The sequence below is a fragment of the Chiroxiphia lanceolata genome, chromosome 5 (assembly GCF_009829145.1).
Source record: "Chiroxiphia lanceolata isolate bChiLan1 chromosome 5, bChiLan1.pri, whole genome shotgun sequence".
NCBI lineage: Eukaryota > Metazoa > Chordata > Aves > Passeriformes > Pipridae > Chiroxiphia > Chiroxiphia lanceolata.
In genome coordinates this window covers 57,374,371-57,401,513 of record NC_045641.1, presented here as the reverse complement: position 1 = coordinate 57,401,513, position 27,143 = coordinate 57,374,371, and the positions used below count along the sequence as shown (strand labels likewise).

Genomic DNA, 27,143 nt, shown 5'->3' with positions numbered 1-27,143 from the left:
AAGCCATTCTAACAATGAACCTAGAGCTTAAAGGAACATATAATTCTTATATTTTATACATCTGACAGCTCATTTATGACATTATGTTTTCTGTTATAAAAATAACCTTTTTTGTCTAGTTTCTTCCAATAAGAAGCATTTAAAGACTTCTATGATTCTATGACTCTTAGAAGAACTTTCTAATGACGTGTCAAAGATAACAAGCTTCAACACGCACAATAAGCTATAAATACTTCATGAAGTTTGTTCAACATATCATTTTTGTAAAGAGAATTTATTCTTGCAACTTTTTGCATTTCTGTCTAACCAGTATTATAGTCCATTAATGGATACTAAGCGGATGTATATGAGCTACTGACCTAATCTGTACACAACTGTTTTAATGAGGGACAAAATTTAGAAACACATCCAGATGGTGCAATTATTACTATTTTCTTTCTTTTCTTTCCGCAGAGAATTTTAAAAATCAGACACATGCTTGTTTTGTTGGCAAAATACCCTGTGGTACAATGTAACTCATGCCTCCATATTGCACGGAAAAGGTAATTAAGCATTCATACCAATGAGGTATTTTGCAGATCATACTTGTCTGTTCCTGTTTTAAAATACCTTCAAGTGTTCTTTCCTAATTGTAATGCGGAATTTTGAGTAGTCTTCTGTCTCACTACTTACTGAAGCCTCCCGAATAAAGTCATTTTGTAACTTTATATGACCTGTAATATTTATTCTGATGTGTATCTAGTTAAAGATCACATTACTTCTACGTTATATTCATTAAAAGATCACATTACTTATATATTACTTATGGGTAAACAAATAAAGTCAGTCATATTCAATGCAGGAAATAAATGCCCCAACCAGCATTAGTGTACATTTTTCACTCACAGAAAAAGTAATTCAGACAAAAAAACCCCAGCAACTTGTGCTAAACTTCACTGCTATTACTCAGCTAAAGGAAACACCTATCTCACACAGATGCCCTCCCATCCCACAACGCTGAGGTTTATGCAAGCTCTTGGGCAAGATAAACTGTAAAGAAATATTGGACTAGCAGGAAGAGATGAAAATGGCAAGAAGGTATTTAGTTAGCACAGCACTTTTCTAGCTCAAGCACTTAAGTGAACACAGTGAGGCTTGACTTAAGGACCCTGTTGCAACCCCAAGCTCAGCAGAGTCTTCAAGAAGCAAAGCGACACCTCATAGCTCGCTGCACGGCTGCTAAAATTTATTTCCTCAGGAGTGTCAAAGCTGCAGCATTCCAAGAACAAAACACTGCAACAGTGGGCACCGTGCAGTGCCATAACCCACAAAGCTAATGTCACCCTTCCTGTTTGTCTTTGCTGGCATCAGTGTGGTTTTGACAGGGCTTACGCTGTGCAACGGTGCCATCGATGCGGTATCCAAGGATGATTGCAGCCCGCTGGATATCAACTCTGTTCATCAGGTCTGAGCACTTCAGAGCGCTCAGTCTCTCTCCATCTTGGTCTTCCACAAAATATATCAGCTCCACAGGGTTATCAACACCAACTAATCGTGACACATTCACAATCTGAAAAGAAATTGGAAAGCTTTTACACTTTAAGTTGTATTTATTTGGCACTCCCATGGTCTTTCAGTTCATACTCTCTCTCCCCTCTTCCTTCACAGGGTCTGCACCTTAGAGACACTTATCTCAAACATCTTGGCAAAGCTCTTCAAAGTATTTGTCCTGTCACAGTGTGCAAACCCTACTGCATAAAAAAGATTTCACCTTGTTTTTATCATGTAGAAATACAATCGTTGTTAAAGAAAAACCCTTTATCTGTGACACCAAATAATATGGTATTATACTAACCATGTAACTGCTATGAACTAGTACAGTTTGGAAATTGTTAATATCCAGAGAAGTCTGATGGGAAGATGTGTTGTGTGTAGTGCTCCAAAACACTGTATACAGCAAAGGTAACATACACACTGGCTATTTCTCCCAACTGAGAAGAGCTCAAGTCAACACTGAACAAACAGAGCTAACATTCAGCAATAATAATTTGCTTCCAAACTAAAATTCAGGATACTTTCACCTAGTACTTATACAAAAGGTTCTGAGTGTAAGTTACCCAGACGAAGACAACATTGCTGGAATAATATATAAGTGTCTAATTACACAGGTACTACTCAAGTGCTCTAGAATCCTGGGAAATTTACAGAAATACCTATTTTGTAACTGAAAGGAAAATTTCCAGGGAAGCAATCCCTTGTGTAACACATTTTTATGGCAAATATGAAATTTCAATTTTCTCCCCCACCATTTGTTTCATAACAACATACAGATCTGATAAGCAAGAGAACTGTTTTCACTCTAAAGATGCCAACACTGTGCCACCCTGGAAGCCTCTACTGCCTTTAGCAATTGTCACTTAGTAAGAACTACTGAAGAGAATAGTGTGACTGCACTTTTCCCCTTCTCTAAATACCTACTTTGACTTTGATTTGTTATTCATAACACACACCTCTTTGTTCAAGTTTTTCCAAACATTAAGCAGCCACACAAGCGAATACTGTGTTAGCATCAAATAAAACTGTTTGCTCTGCCTCAACAAAAGCACTTGCACAGTCACCTTCATCCTCCAAACGCTCCCCCTGGCATCCACCTTTCTTCAGGAAGGAATGTATTTGACGCTGTGGGAAGCAATTCTTCCTACCTAGTTCTAAAGACATTAATAATCAAAAGAATGCATGCTATGAGGAAGCCCTGTAGATACTCTCTAACCACCAAACATCTACATTGCATATGAGAATCACATAACTTTGAATTCCTGTAAAATTAAATCTTTATATATGACAACTCTCCTCATTTTAATCATTTACACGTAATGGTGAGCTCAAACAAGAATCAGGCCAAACAAATAGCGGGAGGTATTCTATCATTTAAAACAGAGTTTTAAGAACTCTAGAAGTAATTGGCACAAATAGAGCAATGTATTTTGGTTCTTTAAGAATTACCTTTTTGCTATGAAGTACATATTTAATAAATTCTAATCTCAAACACTGCCCATAGGCTTAAAGTAAAGTAAACACAAAAATGTTTGGATGTCTGAGGCTTACAAAAGCATAGCTTTGTATTGTTTTCTTTCCTAGTTTCCAACTAAGCAATCACGTTGAAGGAAAGAAGTGCAATGTTCTAGCTCGACAGGGATGATATTCTGGTCTTTGGGGACATCACCTCAACGTGTCCTAAAAAAGCATTTTTCAGGATGGTAACACCAAGTTATACATGTATAAAAATGGCAGTGAAAACAAAAAAAAACAAAAAGGAAAAAAAGAAAGCACAATTGTCATAAAAGTCTTCTAGGACAAAGCAACTGAAAGCAAAGAATATTGTTCAGTGTCTGTCACACCTGATGTAAGAAACAGAATATGTACAAATAGAGCAGAAAAATGTGCAAATCTGAAAAAGAGCAAGACCTGTTAACAGGACCCATTAACCAACACTGCTGCTCATCCTGAATACTATTCACTATTGTACCAGCTAAGAGGCAACCAATCCTCAATTTAAGGTAGCAAAACAATATCGATAAATAAGGTTTCAACACATATTCAGCAGCTGTAAGGCTGAATCTGGTTTCATGGACCCTAAATATATAATTCTTTAACAAATGTCCACAGCTTCGTATTATTTTTGCTTCAGTGGGTTGCCACAGCCCAGCCTCAGTGCACAGAGCAGCAGGGTGTATGGACTGGTATTTGCTTTCAGCACAGATGAAACCTTTCTGAACAGCACTTAGCTCACACAGAGGGTGAGGGAGTTGAAAGGCCACATGGGAAAAATCGTGTTCTTCATTTTAATTTTATGAAACCACTCTGTGCATAGCAAAGCTAGAGAATCAGAGAAATTTAGAAGATTCTTAAACTGAATTGTCATGTATTTTATGGTGCCTGTGAAGCATACAAGAAGCACTATGATTACGTGTATTATACACACTGGGTAACAATCAGAATCTGACTGAATGGGTTAACAAGAAACTTCTCCACAGTTGCCTTTAGAAAGGGCAGAGGATAAAAAGGACAAGCTTCCAGTGCAAGTTGCCACAACTGAAACTATACAATTTTTAACACAAAATTAAAAACAACAACATATGGCTCCCCATGCTGAGGAACAGAGATGGGTAAGACCAGCCAGAACAGAGACAGGAAGAAGTAGCTGGAGGTATTTCAGCACAGTATAGAGAACATGGCTATAAGAAACTCAGTGGAGGTACAGGTTAGTATTCATGAACTAAGCTCACCATTTAAAGTTTTACGGGTACCTCAGTTTTCATCTCTGTCACGCTGATTCACTAGATTTTTTTTATTGATTGTTTTAACTAACCTCTATGTTAGCTGCAACACAGAAAATAGCATACTGGATCTGAACTGTTTTAAGTATGCTCACAGAACTAAGGTACATAGCCACTGTGCCTATATTTGACACAGTTTCTGTATACTAAGTTTTGTGGCATATAGTTCCAAATTACACTTTTTGCACAGCTTCAGACTGGTTTTGTCTCTACTCTTGAGAGTGCTAAGAATGCAAGCAGAAATATTATTTTCCAGGCATCCAGCAAAGCAGCCCATGTGTAAGGAAGCATTTAAACGTTTTAAATTTATGCTCTGGCAGTGAGGGATGACAAAGGGAGGGAGGACAGAAGAATTTCAATACATGGGAGGCAGAAAGTGGGGGAAAAAAAAAGAAAAAAAGAAAATACTAATTCAATTTCTGTGCACATAAATGATACCACCTTTGTTGATACTAGATGTGCATTTAACCTCCATAGAGGAAAGGCTTAACTGTGTTCAGGTGTCAGCAAATTTAATTTAAAAAGTGTTTTCGTGAATATCATAGGTTAGTGAACAGAGTTGCCTTGGTAACCAAATCTAGTTTGTAATGTAAAGCAGGGAAATCCAACGGGTAGGGAAGCTCCCAAGGTGTTCACAGGGGTCAGTCAGTCAGTGGGATGTCCTGGTCAGCAACCCACAAGGAGCAAGGAACCCCTGGATGAACTGTTTCAAGGTTTCAAAGGCATGAGCACCACTTAGACACAAGCAAACATGCACACACAACCTCCAAAATGCATGTGTGAGGGTTATTTTCCTCTTTTCGCTACATTCATCCCCTTGGGGAAAAAAATCATCAAAGCAGATTCTGCTGTCTTACTAAAAATAGGATTTTAGTGTCTGGGCAATTAAATCGAGCTGTATTGGGGTCTGAACAGCACACAGAAGTAGGAACAGGCTGTGGGCAACCCAAGAGAGGGGCTGGTTGCTGCCCAGGGTGGCGACTAGAGGGGTGAAAAGCCTCTGAGGAAAAGGTGAAGCAGCAGCAGTTCCCAAAAGCTTTATTTATGAACCTAAAAACTCACAGCAAGACTGGGGCTTTCCTCAGATTACACACTTGGGAGAGACACATAAGCTGTCAGTAGAAAAACAACAGAATGAAATTTGCCTTAATGAAAAGCTCAATTCAGTCATTACGTCCCCTCATAGCTGCTACTTTACACATTGCAACTAACATGCTACTTAACATGTTCTTTAAATCAGAACATTGCTCTTTTTGTCATTTACTGGGATCATCTTTTCACTTCTACTAGGTTCGAAAAATCAAGCACATTGAAATGAAGGAAAATTATTTAATTTTTTTTTATTAGCTCCTAGTGTATTTTTAAACTACAATTAAGTAATTTAATTCCTAAAAAAAAGTAATGAGAATCGAGTTATTACAGTAAGCTATTGACAAAACATAGCACAGGTCTTAATCTCTGCAGAGGCAATGCAAATCACATTAAGCATGTGCCTTCAAATTTGCAGCAACAGCAAATGCACACTGAAAATATGTATGACTTACTAAGTGAAATATTAATACACATCATACAAAAATCAATGGAACTATCTCATATATAACAATCAGGTGTGAGGCTTCAGGTTTTTTTGTACATAATGGTTATAGGCTTTTTTCTCTTTTTATCATGGAATGCCACCTATTAATAGCACAGATAGGCAAACAGGAGGGGAAAGGATGATATCTGGGCACCCTCCAAAGATCTTATTCAGAGTGTCTAGACTTAAAGCATAATTTTTTCACGTTCTTAGATACTAACCCATGCCTTTAGAAATGAAATCTAAACCTCACAACGTATCACTTCTATTTCCTTAGTCTGTGAAAGGAAACTAATATGCCTGCAGTAACATTCACAAGTAATTGCTTCACCTCCTGACCTGCAGTCCTGATTTTCCACAGAGCTCAGAAATGTCACATTTCAGTACACTATAAATATCTATCACCCCAGGAAAAACTCTGGTCTGTAGGGTCACAACACAAGCAAAATATAAGTCTAGTCTTTAATGGATATATGCACATCCTGTTAATAAAACTATTCAACACTTTGGTGTTGCTGGCAGCTTCTGTTCTTATTTTCACTTCCTTGTGCTCTACTACCATAGCAGTCACTGTATGGTGTGCAAGAAATATACGTGGGAAAATCTGAATATAAAGCACAAAATACATTACTAGCTCTCCTGGAAGACACAAACAGATACAAAAACACAAGACACTTCAAACAGAACTTATAAACTTGGCTATGAGGAACAGAATTAGCAGCAGTAAAAGGTTTATGGCAAATGACTACGGACCAGATCCTCAAGTGACAGAGAAACATCCTTGAAAGAAACTGTCCTTTACCCAGGAGCCCACTACCAGGTACTTCAGTCCAGTTGCACACAACAACCTCCAAGGCTGCCTCACCTGCCACACATCCGGCCAAAGCAAGCTCCCAGGATGCTACAGTACCTGACAGTACCTGCTGTTCTCCTACAGGAAAGCAGGACACCAACCTCAGACACCTTGCAGCAAGGTATCTCTTTAGCCATCATTCTTCCACATCTCCTTTATTACAGTTCTAACCCTGTTTAAAAGTGTGGGCTGTGAGCACCTGGAGAAGCCCTGTGTTACGTGGGATGGCAAGATGTGCTGATTGTAACGAAGACAATCTTCCTCTGCCCAAAGGCAGCAGTTGGCAGACTCTTTGCGCTAATTAAGTGGCATAAATGAGCAACACTGCTTACTGGAACATGAGCTGCAGGCCTCATTTTATGTCCCAGCAAGTAATACAAAGGCAAAAAGAAAATGCTGTCTTTTCACTTTCCAAAATACTATTCTTCAGCTAAAAAAGATATGCCCGTAGTTTTGTGCATGCAGAAATAAATTACCTGAGCTTTATTATCTAAAATCATGAAACGTAATCTAAATATACACATTTTATAGGCTGTGGTTATCTTTCCTAGCAACATAAGGAATATTTGTTTAATTTATATGCAAAGGGAGGACTAAGGCATAAAGAACGAAGTGCAGTAAGAGGTGCTGGGAATAGCAGACCTGCAGCAGACATCTATTTACAGCAATTCAAAGCCATACAGAAGAAAAATAAAATAAAGTCTCTATTACAGAAACAGATGTTTCTGAGACAGAAAAACAAAAGTAAGAATATCCCAACATATGGAGATTTAAGTGGTAGCAAAAACTGTAGAATTAAATTAAATAAAGATAATAGGTCTGAACGACTAGAAGGGCATCTGCAAGGTAAACCAACTGTCAATGAATTAGCTGGAAAAGGTAATTTTTAAGAAGATGAGCCATTAAAAAGTACTTTGGCTTTCAGTTTGTAGAACTGACTAGAAAGAACACGTGCCAGAATTTAAAACTGAAAATAAAATACCCAAGTCTTCTCGGACTTTATGTGAATAACTCCACCTGTGACAAAACCCTAAAGCAGCACTGGAATCCAGCTAGCAGAAGTCACCATGTGTGCAAAATTTGACATGATTAATTGTTTTTACCTGAAAGCCAGCCCTGTGATCAGGAGTCCTGTGACAAATAAGAAGTTAGGGGGCAGAATATACTACTCTATTGCTGCATCAAGCTGCACACGATTCTATTTCGTATTTCTACACCACTACCAGAATACCACAGAGAGCTGTGAAGTAGCTGTTCCAGCAGAGTACTTTCTTTCAGATGACCATCTCATCTCCTTTCGCTAGGCACCTTGTGTAAGTCAGAGTAGATAGAAACTTTTTAAAATAGGATTTTGGTAAAATAATTTTCAACGTTGTTTTTAAGAAGTCATCAGAAATTTTTAGTAGATGCTTCCAATAATCAGTTATTTACATTTGTTATATTTATCTTAAAAGACAACAAGGTATTCATAAGAACTATATTTTAGGTGCAAGACAGAAGCATCATCAACTAGCTAAACGTGATACGTGCTTTTGACTTACATTTCTCAACTCAAAACCTGGACAATATTAGCTTATTCAGTAATTTATTACCCTTTATATTTCTTCCTCTGATTTTGAGCTCTTAATACCTGCACAATGTTGCTTCCTGCAAAGCTGGCTCGCCTCCATATCCGCCCTCTGATCAAAGCCTCGTTCAGCAGGTGAGCAAGTTTCCGCTCCATCTCAGCCCGAAACACTTCCTCCTGAATTCGCTGGTCGACGACGCCCAGGAGAACTACATTGCACAGAAACAAATTAATTAGCAAAACTTTTCAGTGTCTTTTCTGCAACTTCAGTTGCAGGCTTTGAGTTGCCCTGTGACAGCTCATGGACAATTCAAGAGCAGCTGTATTCATATGGGAATACTGTCCTGTTCAGCTGGAGGTTACATGTTGGAAAGGAAGGCATTGGGTGGGAAAAAGTTAAAAGAAGTTTAAAAAAAAAGAAAATTTGGCAAAGGACTTTTTTGGAATCTTAACTAGGCTAGACAGACGCAGAATATTGAAGAAACAGTTTCAATTTTGAAAATACATAAAATTATGAGCACTCAGTGAATTGTTAAAAAACTAACAGAAGAGAAAATTTAGTCTACATTTCAGTCAAAGTGTTGTGTTCAGTCAAAGAGTTGAAGACGGTGAGGGCAAGGCAGAATCACAGAGAAAAAGTATAACAGCAGCATATGAAGGAAGCTGTGCATTCAAGTGCAACTTCCCTAGATAAGATCAAGATAAACAAGCATGCCAATCACAGCACAAAAATATGATTAGTAGCCCTGCCCACTTCACTTTCCAACCCAGGTATCCTGGGTCACTGGGGCAGCTAGTGCTGAGAGGAATTCCCAAGGAAACATGAAAAAAAGGGTGGATGTTTACTGGCAAGATGGCATCCAGTTAAAGAAATGTGGAGTGAATGAAGCCACAGTCATTCAAATGACCTAACTGAGAAACCCTATAGGATAGTAAACCCACTCACTGCTGACTGAAGTAACAAATTCAGTTTTAATTCCTGTGCCTCTTCAGTAAAACGATTTATATTTTTTAGAAGCCCCTTTTTCACTAAGTGTTCCCACATTTATTTTTTCAAGTGTGGTGCTTAATAAAAAGCCACCCAATTAGATCAAATCAATTAAATGTAATTTAAATTTTTTTAGTTTTTAAAACAAAAATATTAGAAGCAGTTTTTCAATGTAAAGCTTTTCACTGCATATGTCAGAAAAAGGAAACATTTTCTTGATTTCTCACAGAGATCAACAGCACCTGTCTTCTAAATTCAATCACAGACTAAGTATCTCAGAATTAAATTGCAAAATATTTAGACAGTGACCTAAGGCTATTATATACACCAAGCTGAAAACTGTTCTTGCCTATGTATTGGATTTCAGTATCAACAAATTATGCTCAATAGCATGAATTGTATTCTACGAGTGAGAGGGAGAATTACAGAGAACACTGCATATCCCAGTGTTTTATGACTATTGGGAAACATGCACATATATCTGAGTAACTTGATATTAGAAACCTTTACATGCAAAAATTCTATCATTTCCCTGTGTCATGATTCATTATCCTTACAATACAATACACTGACTGAAAGGACTGATCCAGTCAAAATCTTCTAGCTCTTCCCAGACTGCCTTCAAGAACTGGGATTGCAAAAAATTCCTCTACAGCAAAATGAAAAGTTGCTGCAATTAGCTTTCAAAATCTTACAGTCAGGTAGTTTATAAAAATCCAAGGGGACATGATTTCTGAGCTGGAAGAACCCTTTTCTTACTGTAAGATCTAAGGGAACTTCCAGCAGCAAGGGACAAACATAAGGCTGAGAAGTGGGAGGGAGTGTTGGAAAAAAAGCCAACATAAATCCCTAAGGAAGGGACATTGGATATTAGACACACACATGAGCTTCTCTCCTGTTAGTGAGCATTATCTGAAATTCTAAATCTTTCTTCTGTAAAACAAATTGTGTGGACTTCAGAAATCAAGCTACAACTTCATTTCCTGCTTAAAAAGTGATCACTGGTGAGAGGAGACAGAGATGCCTGAAAAAAAGGTAAGTTTATGCAACAGGTGAACTACAGGTGATAAAGCTGTAGTAAGACAAAGGTGTATACAGTGGGACACCTGCACTCTAAGAGCCAGTTTGACAGGCACAGGCTGGTCACCATTTAGGCTTAAAAGCAGCAGGTAGGACCTACAGCATGCAGACAACCTCAACAGCCTTTGAGCATCTAAAGGTGACAGCTCAACCACATCTGTGAATGACAGAATAAAACATTCAGAAGACTTTGGTGGGAGGGACCTTCTGTGGATGAATCAGAAGAGATCAATGAAATGTGATGAAACTCTTTCATGTACTGTTTCGCTCTGTTTTATTCCTGGCATATTTTGGTAGAAAATGCCATGCAAGTAAAATTTTAATTTTCACTTAAAACAAAATAAAAACCTAAAAATCAATGTGACATATTGGCAGCATGCAGAGCAGACACTTTATGCCTGACAGTCTGAGTTGTTCCATGAAGAATGAACTGCCTTATAGACAAAAACTGCTTTGCATGCATTATCAAGGATTTGCAGTAGTTAATTCTAGACCAGGGAATTACATTTCCCAGATATTCCAGGTCACTAGGCCTTTGGTTTTAGAATTTCTTCAGCTCAGACATTTATTACCTCATAAAATTGCAGCACCCCAAGCTATCAATATTTATGTAGGCTAGTTATCCCACTAATAAACATAATTGCAGTCTTACTTACTCAGAGACTGTACATACCTGTTCTCACCCAGGAAGATTTCATCAACTGAGACACATTAAGCTTTGGATAATGAAAGGCTGAGGAAAAAACAGAATGGAGGAAAAACATCCATAAGAACAGTATTCTCAACAACACAACAGACACAAAAAAAGAAGCCACTTCATAATTTATACTGTCAGCAAGCATCTTATTTACACAGATGCATTACTGCTCCTGAGGCAATGCAGACACAACGGTAAGGAAAGTGCTCCGAACGTACACTCCCCAGTTTGTCTCTAACAAAAAGAAGCTAACTGAAACAGTCAGATTTATTATGGGAAAGATTTCAAGCTGCTGCACTGAGGTCATTGCTCCTAGAAATTTAAAAGCCCACTGTCTGAATTCTGACTCTTACTGAGCTAGCTGCAGGATCAGACTTTTGCTCAAAGGGCAATGAGGCAACTCATGAGTGTCTCAGGACGAAAATAAGACCTTCTCTGAGGCAGAAACTACATGGAAGCACTAAATGTAAAGCAGGGAACTAAATATATATGATTTGTGTTCCAGACTTGTGCAGGGGGAAGCATTTAAAAAAACCTCACCACCTTGATTTAAAAAACAAAACAAAAAAAAAATATGAAAAAAAGCCCAAACACAAATAAGGGGAGGTAGAAACATTGCTACAGACCAACCTCATGGGCTTTTGTGTTTGGCTTGGTGGGTTCAAGCTTAATTTCTAAATTTTTCCAAAAAACCACTGCTCCAGAGTAAAATCCTTGCTCCAGTGAAGTAAAAATATCTATTTCTACTGACTTCAGTATGGATAAGATTTTTCCCAAGGTTTCCACTGGAGAGCAGTAAAGACATGTTGGGAAAGAAGTGAAGATGGGGGCTGGGCCAACAGTTTCCTCAAGGGAAGTTTTAAGCTTCACTATGGCAATGTGGAAAAGGAACGGTCTTAACTTTCTCAAAATATTTAATCCAGATGCAGTTTGCTAAGCATTATACAAAGGTTAACTTTTAAACCATTTCATGGATAGAAAGAATGCAGCACACAACAATTAAATGACCTGGCCCATGCTGGATCAATTTAGAGTAAAGACGTCTTCAGTTGTAGAATAGTTTGCCACTATCACATGTTTCAGAGAAGCAGAAAATGACAATTTTTCTAATTTAATGATGCAGTAATTTATAGAGAAGCTGTCCTCTATCAGTGTACCTAAAAGCTGATTCTTTTGTCCCTTAAAAAACTTAGGATTTTTTTTGCTAAGGCCAAAGTCAAAGAATCACTAGTTACATTTACCTTTTATTTTCAGAGATTTATAAATATTCCTATTGGGAATAAAAATTTGGTTATTCCATCTTCACTTCAATAATAGCACCGCTGGTTTCAAGAGGACCACCTGAGGGGCACTTTGTGACTTAGTATTCAGAAGGGTATCAGAACATAGTCCATTTTTTCTGAACGGGAAACACTGGCCCTCTATACAAGTGACAAGGATGCATTAAATTTCCAAAACTCTCAGACACACAAAAAGTAACTCACAGTCCATTTAAACACACACGTTTATTTTTGGCATCCTGCTACTTGATTCTTCTGATTGTAGCTTTTAGATTGGAATTCTATTTATTCTGGTCACAGAATTGTTTACTTCAATTTAGATATACAACCTCAACAAAAAAGCATAAACTAAACTGAATCTGTTGTTTTCCAAAGCATGGAAAGAGCATGATAAGGAAATCAAAAACCTTACAGTGACCATAATGCTTTGAACTGCTTGCAATTGCGAGCTTTTTCTTCTTTTAAACCAAAATCATGTTTTGCTTCAACACTTAATGTGCTCTTCACACTTTTTCTAATTAGTACTTGAAAATGATTTAATTCATGCAAATTGCTGGGTGACTATTCACTTAAACTTTTCACAGAATTAATGCAATTTAAAAATAAACCAACTTGAGCAGAAAATCTTGACATTGAAAAGGAAGATGTGCTGTGATCATCAGCAACTAAGGCTGAGTTCTAAAACCCGAAGAAGAATGCATGAAATAATGGACACTTTTACAACTGAGAAGTGCTCAGAAGCAAATCCAGGTTCCAACTCTTATTCCACAGGTCACTCATGTGTCCCACTAACACACATGTGGTCAGATTATGAGCTCATCTGGAGTCTCAGCACTGCAGCAAGATCATATTTGCAAGATTTCTAATGTCCCCTGGAACTAACAATTTAAACAGCACAAACTGATTGTTATTCTGAGGGGGAAGCTGGATAGACAAAATGCAATTATTAGTTAGATTGCAGCTGGTCTGCTAATGACTATAGATGCATTAATGAAGTAGATGCTAGCATCATTAGGAGATTCTAACAGGCAGCCCTGAAGCACCATACCGTGTAACAGCATCGATTCAACGCTGACTGAAAAGGCAAAGGGTCACCCAGTCACCCAGAGACCCACTGACAGCAGGCTGAAGCACATCACTCAGGCAGTGTGGCCTTTGCCAGATGCTCCAAGGATCTCTGACTCTCTCCTACAGAAATGTGTGGGACCATGCAGGATAGAACATGTATTATGTTGATTGTTCTTATTTCTCATAAATGGAGGAATGGTAATAAAAAGCATGGAGGGAATGCAGTATTTGGGAAAAGAAGGTATTAACTGAATAATAAGATTCCATGCAAATACCGGGGGTGTGAGCAATAGTAACACACTGTGTCTGTTAGAAGCCTGATCCAAAATCCACCCAGAAAAAAACTGCCAAATATTTCTGCAGTCTTTGGACTGTATCATACAATTTCATATTATCCTATTGGCCTTGCAATATCTCTATGACAGCCAAAATAGATGACATGCATCAAAGTGCTACTTAGCACTGAAAAAATAGCAAGTCCCAAGGCAACTCTCTCTATTTAAAGTCATAATAAAAACAAAGAGATTTATTCAGGGGAAGTTCATGAAGGCAAATGCTGCTCATCAACTCCACAGCTAGCCTCTGCCTGTCCTTCAAGACATTTTCCAGCCATAAAAGGATAATAAATATGTTATTTCCTATTATTTTTAATGAACTAGCACCCAAAACCTGTGATTAAACTTGGTTTTCTTTCTGCTGACACGTAGGTCATGACCATCTAACCAACTTACAATCTGAAACGTGAAATATAAGGTGGACAACATAAAATAAGCATGCTGGAAGGTGTAAACCTGACATCTGAATATAAGTATGTTGTTGAAGTCACCTAGAAGTCTTGTGAGGAAAGAAGAAAGTCTGGAAATTTCCAGGTTTGGTCATTTCAACAGCCCTATTCCTGCACAGAACAGTCCAATTCTGTCAAACTAGCAACTTTCACTCCTGATCCTGACTCTGAGTGGGGAAAAAAGCAGACAAAAAGTTCCTGGTGCTAATGATGTACTGCACTGGGACAACCCACACAGTTAAAAGTATAATCAGTTATATTTACATGAATAAAAACAGTGAGAGGACTGTGTGTGAAAGGCAATGCAAAACAACAAGTGGCAGGGAGTAAATAGATTTCTTCCAACAAGGTTCATATTCAGGATATTGATGTGAAGATCTCACTGCACTTAACAGTGTGGAGCTGCACAAGCAGCTTTTCCTCAGTATGAATCAACTTCAACCCCCAAAGCTGGGAGTTGAGCCCTGACAGCTCAGCTCACCTACAAATATTTTCTTTTTCTTCAGATGCAGGCTATAAAATCATATACAGAGTCCTAAAGGGGAAAAAGAAAAGTCACCACCAAGAGTATTAACTGTTAGCATGCCTGATAACTAAGGCACAAACGGCATAGAACAGTATGGCATGGAACATTTCATATTTACACAGAAACAATAACATACGTAAATTGTTTATATGTGAATATCTGTGATTCTCAGAAAAACTCATACTGAAAATAGAAGGCTGCATATTAATGTGCACAGACCAAAGCAGCTGTCTATCTAAGGAAGACCTTCAGAACACCTTCACTGCTACAACTGCTTGGTGGACCAAGGCAGACCATGAATGCAGAGATTTCAGGGCCTAGGAAACAAAAACATTGAGGCATCTTCCTGCCAAAGTAGCTTTGAGGATCTGGCTGTTGGTCACCTTCAACAGACTGTTGAATAAGATGTCTCAAGAAGGATCTGCCCAGTGCTGCTGAGCCTTTGGACAGGATTTCTGGCTCTGAATACTGAAGATCTAAAATCCTTAGGCTCAAAATACAGTCACAGCAACAGTGCAAACAACGGCAGAACAGCTAAAAATAACTGGGTGTGGTTGCCTCACTGACAAAAGTGTTTGAGCTACATTCATTAATGCTGGGCTCACTGACAGATGGACCCATAGGTCTAATAGTATGACAAACCGTGTTCCCACTTTGCCAACTTATCAAACAGTACCATATCTGGTATTCCAGAACAGTGGTTACAAACACATCAAGGCACTACTGAGACCAAATTAGAGCAATTCAAACCAAAATGTGCTGTCCTGCAGTGGGCTCAGACTACAGCAAATATGAGCTCCTCTGACAACAAGCAAGTCAAATACTGACAAGATATTCCCTTATTTAGGATGCCATATCCACCAAATCCACGTTTTCTACATTGCAAACTTTGGGAAGACCTCATTGTTCCTAAAAATCCTGACCTCCTCACTCTTTCTACTTTACTTGGCTTTCTCATTGACATGTGAGCTACCACAGGACTCCACCACCATTGCTCTGGAATCATCACCAGGCACTATACACATGCAGGTAACACAGGCAGAGCTCCTGCTAAAAGCATTAAAGAAATTTCAAATTTCCTCAGTACCATCAAAAAAGGAAAAAAATAGAAACACAGAATTGTTTGGGTTGGAAAGGACCTTAAAGGTCATCTAGTTCCAACCCCAAGGAGAACAGTGTACATGCATTTTCAATAGGAACACTTTTCCTCTAAGACCACCTTCTCTTTCAGGATACACTGGCCTTGGTAGAAATTGTTATCACTTAATTGCACTGTAGCTCCATTGCATAATCCAGAAGATGGATTTGCAGCAAGGGGCAACCTGCAAATGCACTAGAAATTATAATTTCAGAATATGTGGACAAAACTGAAAACTGTAAGACCAAATGTAGTATATCACAGGAGAAAAAAAGCCCCACAATCAAAAATATTACCCAAGAGACCAAAAACTAAATAAATTCTAGGTCAACTGTTTAAAAGAGATGACACAGAGTAAAGAGAACTGCCTTTCAAGCAATCAAGGCAAGAGCAACATTTAATCTGATTTCAGTGAAGAAAAAAGACCACAACCCCACAACCTGAGACGTTCTGTGGCCTCGCAAGAACAAAAGAAATGCTAGTCATTTATGGACAGGGATTCTCAAGACTTTTGGTCCTGGTTGCATTAAATACAGCTACTACTGCACAGGCTCCATTAAGTACAGCTACCACTGCACAAGCACACACTCTATGTGAGACCAGATGAGAGCAGAAATGCTTAAAGAAAATGAGTCAACAACCTCATACATTTTTAAATTGAGTATGGTAGAAAAGGGATCAAAATTACTGAAACATTAAAATAAAAAGCTTCAAAAAATTAGTACTTTTAAATTACTTTCAATCTTACACAGATTGAAAGGTGTTAAGTAAAGCAATTTCTGTTGCAGTCACTCTCTTTATAGTATCTTCACTGACATACACAGCTGCATATACTGAACATCAGCTAGCATCAGGCCTGATTTTCCACTAGATGTTTAACTGTATTGCAAAACTCACTGTGTTAGATGTTATGCACCTCTACAGTTCACAGAAATAACTCCAAAAATTAAAAATCTGCACTGGAAAGCGAAGTGACATAGGAGAAGCAGGGAATTAATGGACTGAGTTAACAGTAACACCCACCAGAAGGGAAAAGCAAGTACTATTCTCTCATGATCTTGCTTATATTCATGAGTCATCTGAAAAATCTAACCAAACCTGAGTTGTCAAGGCTGCATGTCAAGCAAGCTCTGCTAGGCAGGTAGTGCCTATTAATCCAAGTTTAGGATGATGACGGTCTGAAAAAAATTATTTGCAATGCAAATTGTACACGAAAAGTGTGAGAGATACTTAAAAGATAATACCTTAAAACATAGTAGACTACTCAAAAAAAGCACTGCTGCTGAATAACAGCTAACTTAGGTAGACTGTAGGGGCAAATAAAAGTTTATGTGGCCAGTGTCCCAGGTCTTCTAAAAGTCAGAGACACAGTTAAGCGCTACAGAAAGCCCAAGGTAGTAAACCCTGCTGAGAAGCAGCAAAGGCCTCTGTAGACATACTCACAGAGACACATCTTGGATTCCACTTCACAGCAATAATGTGAGTGATTTTCTTTTTTTTTTTTTTTAATCTGAACTAAGACCAGGGGACTAATGAAGCCAAGGTTAAACACAACTGGCCCATCACAAAAGGAAAGTTATGATGACAAAAGCAACAAGCTGCTGTATCACCAATATGTGAGCAGAAAGTGGCACGGATTTGCTCTGCAGAATTCATGATACAAGTTACATACTCCAACGTGTATTATCTCTTATGCTCAAAATTACTTTAAAATTGTAGAGAGGAAAGATGCTAGAAAGAAGTATTTTGCAGCACTGGTTAACAGCAAGTACTCACGTTCAGCAATTTGCTGCACAGGAAAGCCCAGGTAGAAGCTGAACTCCACCACGGACAAGTTCCTCAGCTGCTCACTGACTTCGGACCCATTTAGAAAACCGTATCTATCTCGGATGGCAAAAACAATGCTCACAGGGCCTTGCCGAAATGCTACCCCAGGCCTGATCAGAGTTATGTTCAGTATCTGAAAAGACAGGATTGAAGCAGGGTCAGCAAAATCAAGTCAATGGCATTTTCATTCATTCCTTTACAGGTTTTTTTCCCCACCTAATATGAAAAAGCGACAATTCACATCAAAACAGAGGAACATCTGTTCCAGATTGGTTCTGCCTGCTGAGTCTCAGAAGAGGCAAAGTTACATGTGAATTCCTCTTCTAAGAGTTATCCTTTAAAGTCAGTCATAATCCAGAATGATCTGAAAGCTACCTTCCAGAAAATGATGAAAAAAAACACCTAGCAAGACAGTCAGCAAAATAGATCTAGTTGTAAAAAAAGTCTTAGATGAATGCCAAACTGCATGGAACAGACAGGAAGGAATCACGTTAAAGAAACATTCTGAAAATGGATGATCTCTTGGTTAAAACCTCCTGCACCATGCACACCCAGAACCCACCACTAGTTAGAAGCCTTATTTTGGCACCAATGTACACAGCAGCTGCGTTCATATAGATAAACCTCCTCTAGACAGTAAGGAAGTATTTAAAATAAGTTTTCTAAGCTGATTGTCCAAGAAATGGTTCTGCATGTTCTGTCTTCAGTCTATGCAGTCACATTGTGTCATTCATTTGTACAGTTCTGAGCCCTTTTCTATATGTACTACACAGTACCTTATGTACTATAAAGTTTACGCCATTTTTCCTCCTGATTTTATCTCAGGGTACCACAGATAGACAATTATGGTGTCAGTTAAACAACATGATATAATTTTTACTGATTTTGGTATGGCAACAAAGTTAGATTAAATTTAAGAACTCAGAAGAGGGAGTTGGTCTCATCAAACTGAATTACTGACTTTTCAGGGAGTTTTAACCTCTGCCGTGTTAAAACCCAGCACATATGCAATACCTGTCATGTATGAAGTTCCAGCAGCAGCTGTCAGAGATATCACATACTGCAAGTATTTCTAGACCTCAGAAGCAACCAGTATGTTTGGTCACGTGATGGCAGAGTGCATATAACTCCTATATTCCTTCACAGGATCCCCTGCATGGCAATAAGACCTGAAAGTTGTCTTCCAACAAAAACTTTCTAACTACACCAAACTCTCTTATAGTAATATCTGATGGGAATTATCTTGATAAGGGTTGGAACAGTTTTTATTTGAAAAGCTACAAACCCTATCATATTCAATAATGCTTTTGCATATAAATCATCCTCTTGTGTCAATCTTTCAAAAAGCTTGAAACCGGGGTGATATGTGCAAGTTGCAGTCAGTGAACACCTAACTCATTTTACTGTCTGGATGAAACACAGGACAACCAAAGGTGAGGAAAAAAGGGACAGACACAAAACATGCTTATCTTCTCACCTGCACAGTGAAGTTGTAGAACTCCTGGTGTTTGTTCACCTCCAGGAATGCCATTGTCAGCCCTTTCTCAATGCGCTGGCTAAAGTTGCAGAACCCAATATCCATGTTTCTAGGTACAAACTGAAGCACTGAAGACAAAGGGCACATGTTATTCCTGCAGATAAGTATTTCCACGAGAGAGAACAAAACAAGCAACAGAATCCAAAGGGCTATCAATTTTTTTTCACGGAGCTCTGGACTTATTCAGTGAAACACTGGGTAAAAATACAGTAGAAATACATTTTGTGCTGCTGCAGTAAATTCTCAACTCACTAATATCTGTTGCAGCAGTAATTAGATTACTGAAAGATACTAGTGACAAAATACCTGCTGTTTCCTCCTGTATACTAAAAGACCTTCACTTTATACATGTGGCTAACTTCGCATGACTTGAACACAAAATTGGCCTCACTGAAATCCCTAGTACCCAAAAGCTCCATGAAAATCTTCAGGAAAAAAAGCAACAAATATCTTTTGCTTGTAGTCTGAAATACAAGTATTTAGCTTATCTAAAAAAACATATCTTGGGTCCATTACTGCACTTTAGCATCAGCCTAACACTTTCAAAACACTAAATTAGCACATCATCTTTTAAATTTAGATAAATTTTAAAGTCTTTCAGAGGAGAGAAAGAGCGAGCACAGGAGAGAAACACTGAGCATAGGGGAATGCGATCAGGCACACAGACTTAATTACATGCACATCTGTGGATTTCCACATAGTCTTACCCAAGAAAAAAGCCATATTAGGTTACAGACCCTAATAGCAATGCTATACCAGGTTCAAGAACAGAAAATATGTCAACTGCCTATCTATATAACCATGTTAAGCAGTGGAAAAAGACATCACACCTGCACAATTGAAGAAGTCATGTCTTGCAATACAATTATTAACAAAAGCAAAACCAACAAATGAAACATACCCAAATAACAGTACTATATTGACATTTATTACCTCTCTGCCTGTATGCTCAATCCCTGTCACTACCTCATTACACAGTCAACCAACCAGGTAGGCAGTTTTATCATGCAAATAGGACTTGGAAGATTTTAAATGACACCATTGATTCTCAAAATCTGTTACACGGGTGCTATTTTGCTTTAGATTATTAGTAGTCATGAACTTCACATAAACTGCTGTAATACAGCAGCCATGGAAAGCTAAATACTACATAAGCAATCCTACTGCTCACATACATGAGCAATCAATCCTCCTGCTCACCAATTCTCCTACATTATGACAACACAAAAAAGTAGCATTTAACATGAACTTAATTTGAAACTTGACACAGGCATTACAAAGTAGCTGCACTATGATTTTATGAATAAATATTTCACAGCATATTTTTCTCTTCTTGCCTTTTGAAGCAAGAAAAAGAGCACATCTATTTCGCAATGTACTAAAAAAGAAATTCCTGAAAAAATCATGAAATTATGGGGTTAGCAGTTTACAATTTATCATCTCTCAACCACGGACCTGTCAAGTCTGTCACTAAAAATGTAGAATTAAGATTCACAACAGTAGAACACAGGGTTTTGACTCAATCTTGCATACGCAATCACAAGTGAAGAAGTGTGAATCAATATGAAGCTGCCTTTCCCCCTCTTTGTATCAGGAGGTACTCACCTGTCTGAACTTGAAATCTGTTGTCTGGCACAGTGAAAGAAGGATGCAGTGAGAGGATCATGGGGGCCTCACCACGAAGGAGACTGCTGTTCACAAGCACATTTATGACAGCTATTGCCGTGTAAACAAAAGGACCTGATGTCACCAAGAAAGCAAATTTGGGGGAAATTTTATAAACCTACCAGAAAAAAAAAAAAAAGAATCAGAAATTTAAAAAATAACAAAACTTTAATGTTAAATTTGGCAACATTTCAGACCTACATAGTCTCAGGCAGTTCAAAGCCACATTGCAAAGAGGTAGGAAACTGCAATCTTTATTTTCAAAGAGCAGCAGAAGCACATGTACTCTGTTAGTGCTGTGCCTTGCAGCCTCTGCTCCACTGTTGCATCTGAGGCAACTCCCCTGTGCTAGGTACGACTACTAGAATCTCTTCAGTACAACACACCAACCTCAACGCTTCTTGATTTATCACATCCCCACATAGTAGCACTCCCCCTCGCCTGCATTCCCCTGGAGTACATCATATTTTCCATACAAAATTTCTGTTTACTTACTGAACTGTTTGCATAGCTTCTGCAGTTCAGTCATATACTGCATAGTGAATATCTCCTATGCCACTCATATGTGACACACAAGGAGTAAAATACACATAACCTATGTTTTACGGATATAATTTTCACACTCGAGAACACTTTCTTCCAGGGAACACTTCTATCTGCTTATTTCAACACAGTTACCACAATTACAATTTTCCTCTTCCAATTCACATCTTGACTTTGAGTCTTCTTAAAAACCCTGAGAAGCCTTAGACATCATGCAAAAGAAGTGAGATTTTAATATAAACCTTGATGGATGTTTCCATGCAGACACTATTTTCTACTATTTTTCAGTCACCTAAGTAAGAACAAACTGAAGGGGTTTATTTCCCCAGCATTATTTTCTTCTTTTCTTCTTCTTTGGTTTATTCTCCCAGTTTGCTTTATTTCCCACAGGCAGTCACATTTCAAAATACTTTGAGGTGTCCAACATGATGGCCTCACAGATAAATAACCGAGAGACCTCAAGTTTCTAATAAATATGGACCTCTTAGATGAAGAGATGCTAGCACCTTGCAGGTGCTGTGATGGTGAAGGGATTTGTTAGATACCTTCAGCTTCAGAATCAGCCTTATAGAAAAGCACAGTGCTGCTTAAATTGTGACCCACATGTTCCTTAGTGGTATTTCTGCTGTAGTATAAAGTGATGGCAACTGCTGTTTAGATGAGACAGCAAGCAGCTCTTTCCTGTCCTCTAAAAAGCATGCATTTCAGAGAGCTCATCATCAGAAGAAAGTAACTCAGCAGCAGAAGGAAATGAGAAAAATAATCTATGCTGCTCATTATGCCTTTCTTCCTTCTTAGTCCACAAATATATGCAACATCCAGCTTTTATTTTAAATGGATTTAGGCCCATAAAACTCAAATTTGTTTGATATGAATAATGTGCGCAGCTCTTTTCAGTTCCTCTTATCTGAAATTTTATTCTTTTATCTCATGATGAAATAATCTCTGCAGCTTCAGTTTGTCAAATGGAAACAGCAGTTATAATGGGGAACACATGGCAAAAGAAGTTGCCCATTACTTGCAAACGAGACTACTTAAAAGGCAAGAAAAAGAGGAATTAGAATTACAAATTTCAGTGACAATTTGCTGGTGATTTCTGAAGGAATATATGCTGAGGAAGAGGGGCCTAGTGCAGCCAGCATATACTTATGCACTAGTTAGGTATTTCAGACACGAAAGCAAGATCTGATAACTAATTCAGCTGTCTCCATCTCTGACTGGCTGCACTGCACCCTAGAGGCCAGGGTAGCCTGAACATCCCCCCTGGAATTTTGCATTAATTTTTTCAGCTTAACAGCTAACACTGGTTCCCTTTGGTGCTTCACTGCACCAGAAAAGTTGCAGCAACTCCAGAAAGGACATCAAAAACCCCCCACTTCTAACAGTAATTTTGAGGTCGGCAGCTTAGAACAACTACAAGTCAAAACAATAGTTATTTCTGCTTGAGATATAACAGGGTTGTCTAGAGTTAGCTCTCTACAACCTAATTCGTATGACAGAAATAACAGACCCATGCCAGCCTACAACCTAATTCACAGAGAAGTCTACAAATTTACCTAGGATAGATGAGCACAGCTCATGACTCGATTTGTGATTCATGAATGAGAATAGCTGCTCTTGGCACAGCTCTAATGGTTCACAAACCCAGCTATCCATCCAACTCTCTGAATTTTCACCTCTACTGCCAGGACAGCTAGATGCAAGCAAATTAGGTAGCTGAACCATTCACATTTTAGAGTATCATCTATTAAAGTACACAAGCACAGATTTCTTACATGAAACAAGTACAAACTTTTTACCTTACCACTTTGGGCCAGAAAGTCAGAAAAACGTGCAAAACTTTACATGCACTGTGGAGCCATTCCCACAGCAAAAGCAGAAACCTTCAGTAGGAGCAGAGAACCCCTACAACCCCTAAAGTCAAGCTAACCCTTCTCCAAAGCGCATCTAACCCAACTCTGCTGTTTTCAGGATACAACCTATCTCATTCCCAGCTACCCTCACAGGGGAGAGTGCTGTTAGTACAGAAGGTTTTCAAGCCTCCGTTTACTAGAGGCTAGAAGAGTATTTAGGAAAAATATCACTGTATCCTTCCTCTGTCCCTTATGATGTTCCCTAAGCATTTCCTATTGAATTACTGTCTGCCGAAATATTTGATTAGATGCACCTTTGCCACAATCTAATCCATGCCTACACTGCACTGTACTGTGCTGTGTAAACCTCTGGCAGATAGCATGAACAACCAATTTCCTCACTACCACCTTATTAAGCATCCTGTAAAGAACCTGCAGAGAGTGTTTAAATTCCTGAACATGGACTACAAAGGCTTACAGGTTTTAAAAATGAAACAACGCTTCTGCTTCCATGCACTTCAAGATCCTAAGGCAACAATTCTCATTGTTTTTACACACCTCAACGATACCAGCCAGAACTTCAGCAGCAGTGAGCAGAGATGAAGCCAGGACGAGTCCACAAGGTGGCATCTCTGAAAGGAGTATTTAACTGCCTGACAATGAACTGAACTCCTTCCTTTGGAAGCAGAGTTTACTGATTTTGGATTACAGAACCCAATAGGTTAAGAACACACCCCAAACTGCACATTAAATACAACAACAGAGTGGCTGAGGTGTACACTATACCACATGATAAAATTTCCAAGCACAAATGAGGCTGGCAAAAACCTTTTTCCTGTTGGCATGAACTTAACGGCACCAGGGATCCTGGCAGCAAGTCACTGCCAACACTATTTTATTTCCCACCCCACTGTAACAAGTCAAGTCAAGGGAACATTGTATAACAGATTTTACCCAAGTGTCATAAGGTTTACATTACAGAAAGTTGACAAAAATTACTCTTATTCAGACATTACGTCTTATTCTTTTGCAGATGCGATATGTTGAGACCAACTGAAAAGAACTTCGAAATTTTAGGTTATTCTCACTTTGCTGTAAGGACCTTTGCTAAGAAAAAATTGAAAAAAGTTTGGGTTTTTTTCCACTTGGCAGGATTCAAGCCTGCTTCTTTTTTTTTCCTTCCACTTCAACAACTCACAATGTTTGAAATAATAAAAAAGGAGAGACCAAAGTTGCAACTGAAAAAGTTGGTAAAAAATTTTTTAGTTCGCCTTTTAGTGTTAAACTTGTTTCCTATTTAAAGTCAGCAGCAGTTATATTCATCGAGTTTTATTTTTAAAGCATATATTACTACAAAGTCAAATTTAACTAGACTGTCTCCTGATTCACTGTACATTACATCACAGCAAGGGAACATCTGTGAGCTGTAATACGAGACACAGTAAAAAAGCAGTTCAGAGAAGCTATACCATAACTTGCAAACATACACATGGTTTCTGAGTACTCTTAACTAAAAAAAGTCAGGTCTGTTTGTCTAATTAAGTTTAGCAAGACAGACAAATTCTGTTTAAAATTTTGCATTACATCACCATTTGACATACTGCTATTACAGGCAGCTCTTTTTTTTAAATAACAGTTTTGTTAGTATTTGACTGTTAGAGGTGAAGACATTTGCCAGTGATTATTTTTAGTGCAAAACCCACACCCAAGGCATCACAAAGAACACATAAGACAGCAGCATTCTAGCATAAAATAAGCAAAACTGATTCCACAGAGATATTTCTTCCTTTTCATAAAAAAGATTTTGCAAAGAATGAAGCTAGACTAACTAAATTATTTATAAAAACAGATACTTCTGAGAAGCCTTAGGACTTCTCAGAAGCTTCTCCTATTGAGGGCTTTACAAGGTAATAGTAGGCATGACAGGAAGGAATTTAAAGGGCAAAAATACAAAACAGTATATCAAACGTTTGTTCCAATCAGCAAATATTCAGCAATGGATTTTGTCTTACTGCTGTTAATATTAAGAAGGTAAGTGCTTCCATATTACTGAGTTGCATAAGGTCACTGGAAATCAGTGCAGTTGTATCTTCATGAACTTTTGACCTCTTGACTACGCCAGTTTGCACAATCTGAAAGTATAATTCATAAACTAGAAGAAAAATCTCTTATATAAAAAACCCTGAAAAATTTCATGAGCAGATATTGCCAAAAGGAGCTAAACTAGACATAATTCATAGTGGCAGCTCACTGTAACTGAAGTTTGGCAGAAATTCATAACACTCCTATCTTGACTGAGTAGTAGAGAGGTATATTCTCAGGCAGGAGCTGTTTAATTGCTGAGTGCAGTGATTATGGGAGGTGCAGAAGTTAAAGGCACCAAGGGATTCTGTGTATGGAGAAACTCAAGTTATGCTCAACATTGAGTTAATTTCATAATGAAAATGAGATCATTGACTCAGAAAAGACAATGTGGTGCTGGGTTGTGATAACTAGATGAATACAGTTATGAAAAACTGTAAGTACAGCTGAACCTCACCAACACCAGCAATTCCATTACAGTATTTCCTTTTGTCCCCAGTGTTGAAGTAGATGATTGTACAACAAAGGTACATCCAAACTACCTCTACAGTCTTTTCCCATCTGACAGAGGGTTTGAGACAGAGGTGGGGAAGAGAGACTTTAACCCTCATCTCAACCAGACAGTCACCTGGAGGTTAGAAAACAACACTGATACATTGTTCAAAGAAGATTCCTTGAGTATCAAAGCAGAGGAAGCTTTCAGAAAAGCCCAACAGCACAGCAAGTTCTAGCCCTATGAGTGGGAGAAGGACAGGAGTTACACATATCTAAAGGCTTAAAAATAATGTCTTACGATGGCACACCTGATTTTTTTCACCTGCTTTTTTCATCTGCCAAATCATGCATTTGGGATTCCACCACCTCCCCTGCAAGTGTTGATGGCCTCACTTACAACATTAAATAGCACAAGTTTGTGCAGAAGGTTTGGTTTTATTTATACTGCTAAGTACATAATCAGCTAGCAGAACAAACAGAATTTTTTGAAGGGTAAAGGTTCTTCAGTTCAGTTTCAATTCAGCAGCCAAAGGAGGTGAGCAGTGGAGTCTGGACACTTCTTGCTCACCTCTGGCAAAACCAAGAAAAATCTGTCCTAGAAAATGATGACATTCTAAAAGTAAAAAAGCTGACATCACATTCACATTAAAAAACCCAACCACAACACAACTAACATTCAAGTTAAATCTCTCTCTGATACAATATCTCATGGACTGTCTGAATTACCATTTCAGCTTGTCTGAACTAAACCCACTATTGTATGACACTGATCAAAGAGTACTTGTGCACACTTCATACCACTTACCTCCAGCTCTACTGATCTCCTGAACTGAACTCTGAGCACTTCTCTGATGGATTCACTGACATTTCGTAGAACAGCTCTTCGGGCCAGCACTAGAAATTAATGTCAGTCAGTAAATACATTTTAGCTTCCTCTGTTGGGTTTTGATTCAAAGCTGCATTTTCAATTGGGCAATGCATGAAAAAGCAGGCAATGAGATCAACTGCATCAAACAGGTAAGACAACAGACAAGGAAACAGGTAAAGGTGTGACTGTAGCCTAAAAAGTGACTGTACATAAAGTTTAAGGCACTCTAGGTTTATTTTCTCTCCCATTTTGTTTTTCCATATCTAATGTCTTTAAAATTCTAGTAAAAGAATCTTCTAGAGAGCCACTGAGGCTCTCGAATGGGATCTGAAAGTAACAGCACACTCAGTCTGACCTGTGCACAACAAGCCTGCTGCCACAACACAGTTAAAGTTTGGTA

The 27,143-nt window shown here is 38.4% G+C and overlaps 1 protein-coding gene across 4 annotated transcripts in view; it reads right to left on the bottom strand.

Moving 5' to 3' along the window:
- The window catches only part of KIAA1549 (KIAA1549 ortholog), a 147,526-nt gene that overhangs the window by 46,819 nt on the left and 73,564 nt on the right, over positions 1-27,143 (bottom strand). For all 4 annotated transcript variants that reach the window (XM_032687689.1, XM_032687692.1, XM_032687690.1 and 1 more), the window contains exons 3-9: positions 26,681-26,769; positions 20,843-21,020; positions 19,178-19,305; positions 17,650-17,833; positions 11,054-11,113; positions 8,376-8,521; positions 1,372-1,549 (exon numbers count right to left, since the gene is read on the bottom strand). In XM_032687689.1, coding sequence (XP_032543580.1) covers positions 1,372-1,549; positions 8,376-8,521; positions 11,054-11,113; positions 17,650-17,833; positions 19,178-19,305; positions 20,843-21,020; positions 26,681-26,769 — 963 coding nt within the window. The remainder of the gene's footprint in view (positions 1-1,371; positions 1,550-8,375; positions 8,522-11,053; positions 11,114-17,649; positions 17,834-19,177; positions 19,306-20,842; positions 21,021-26,680; positions 26,770-27,143) is intronic.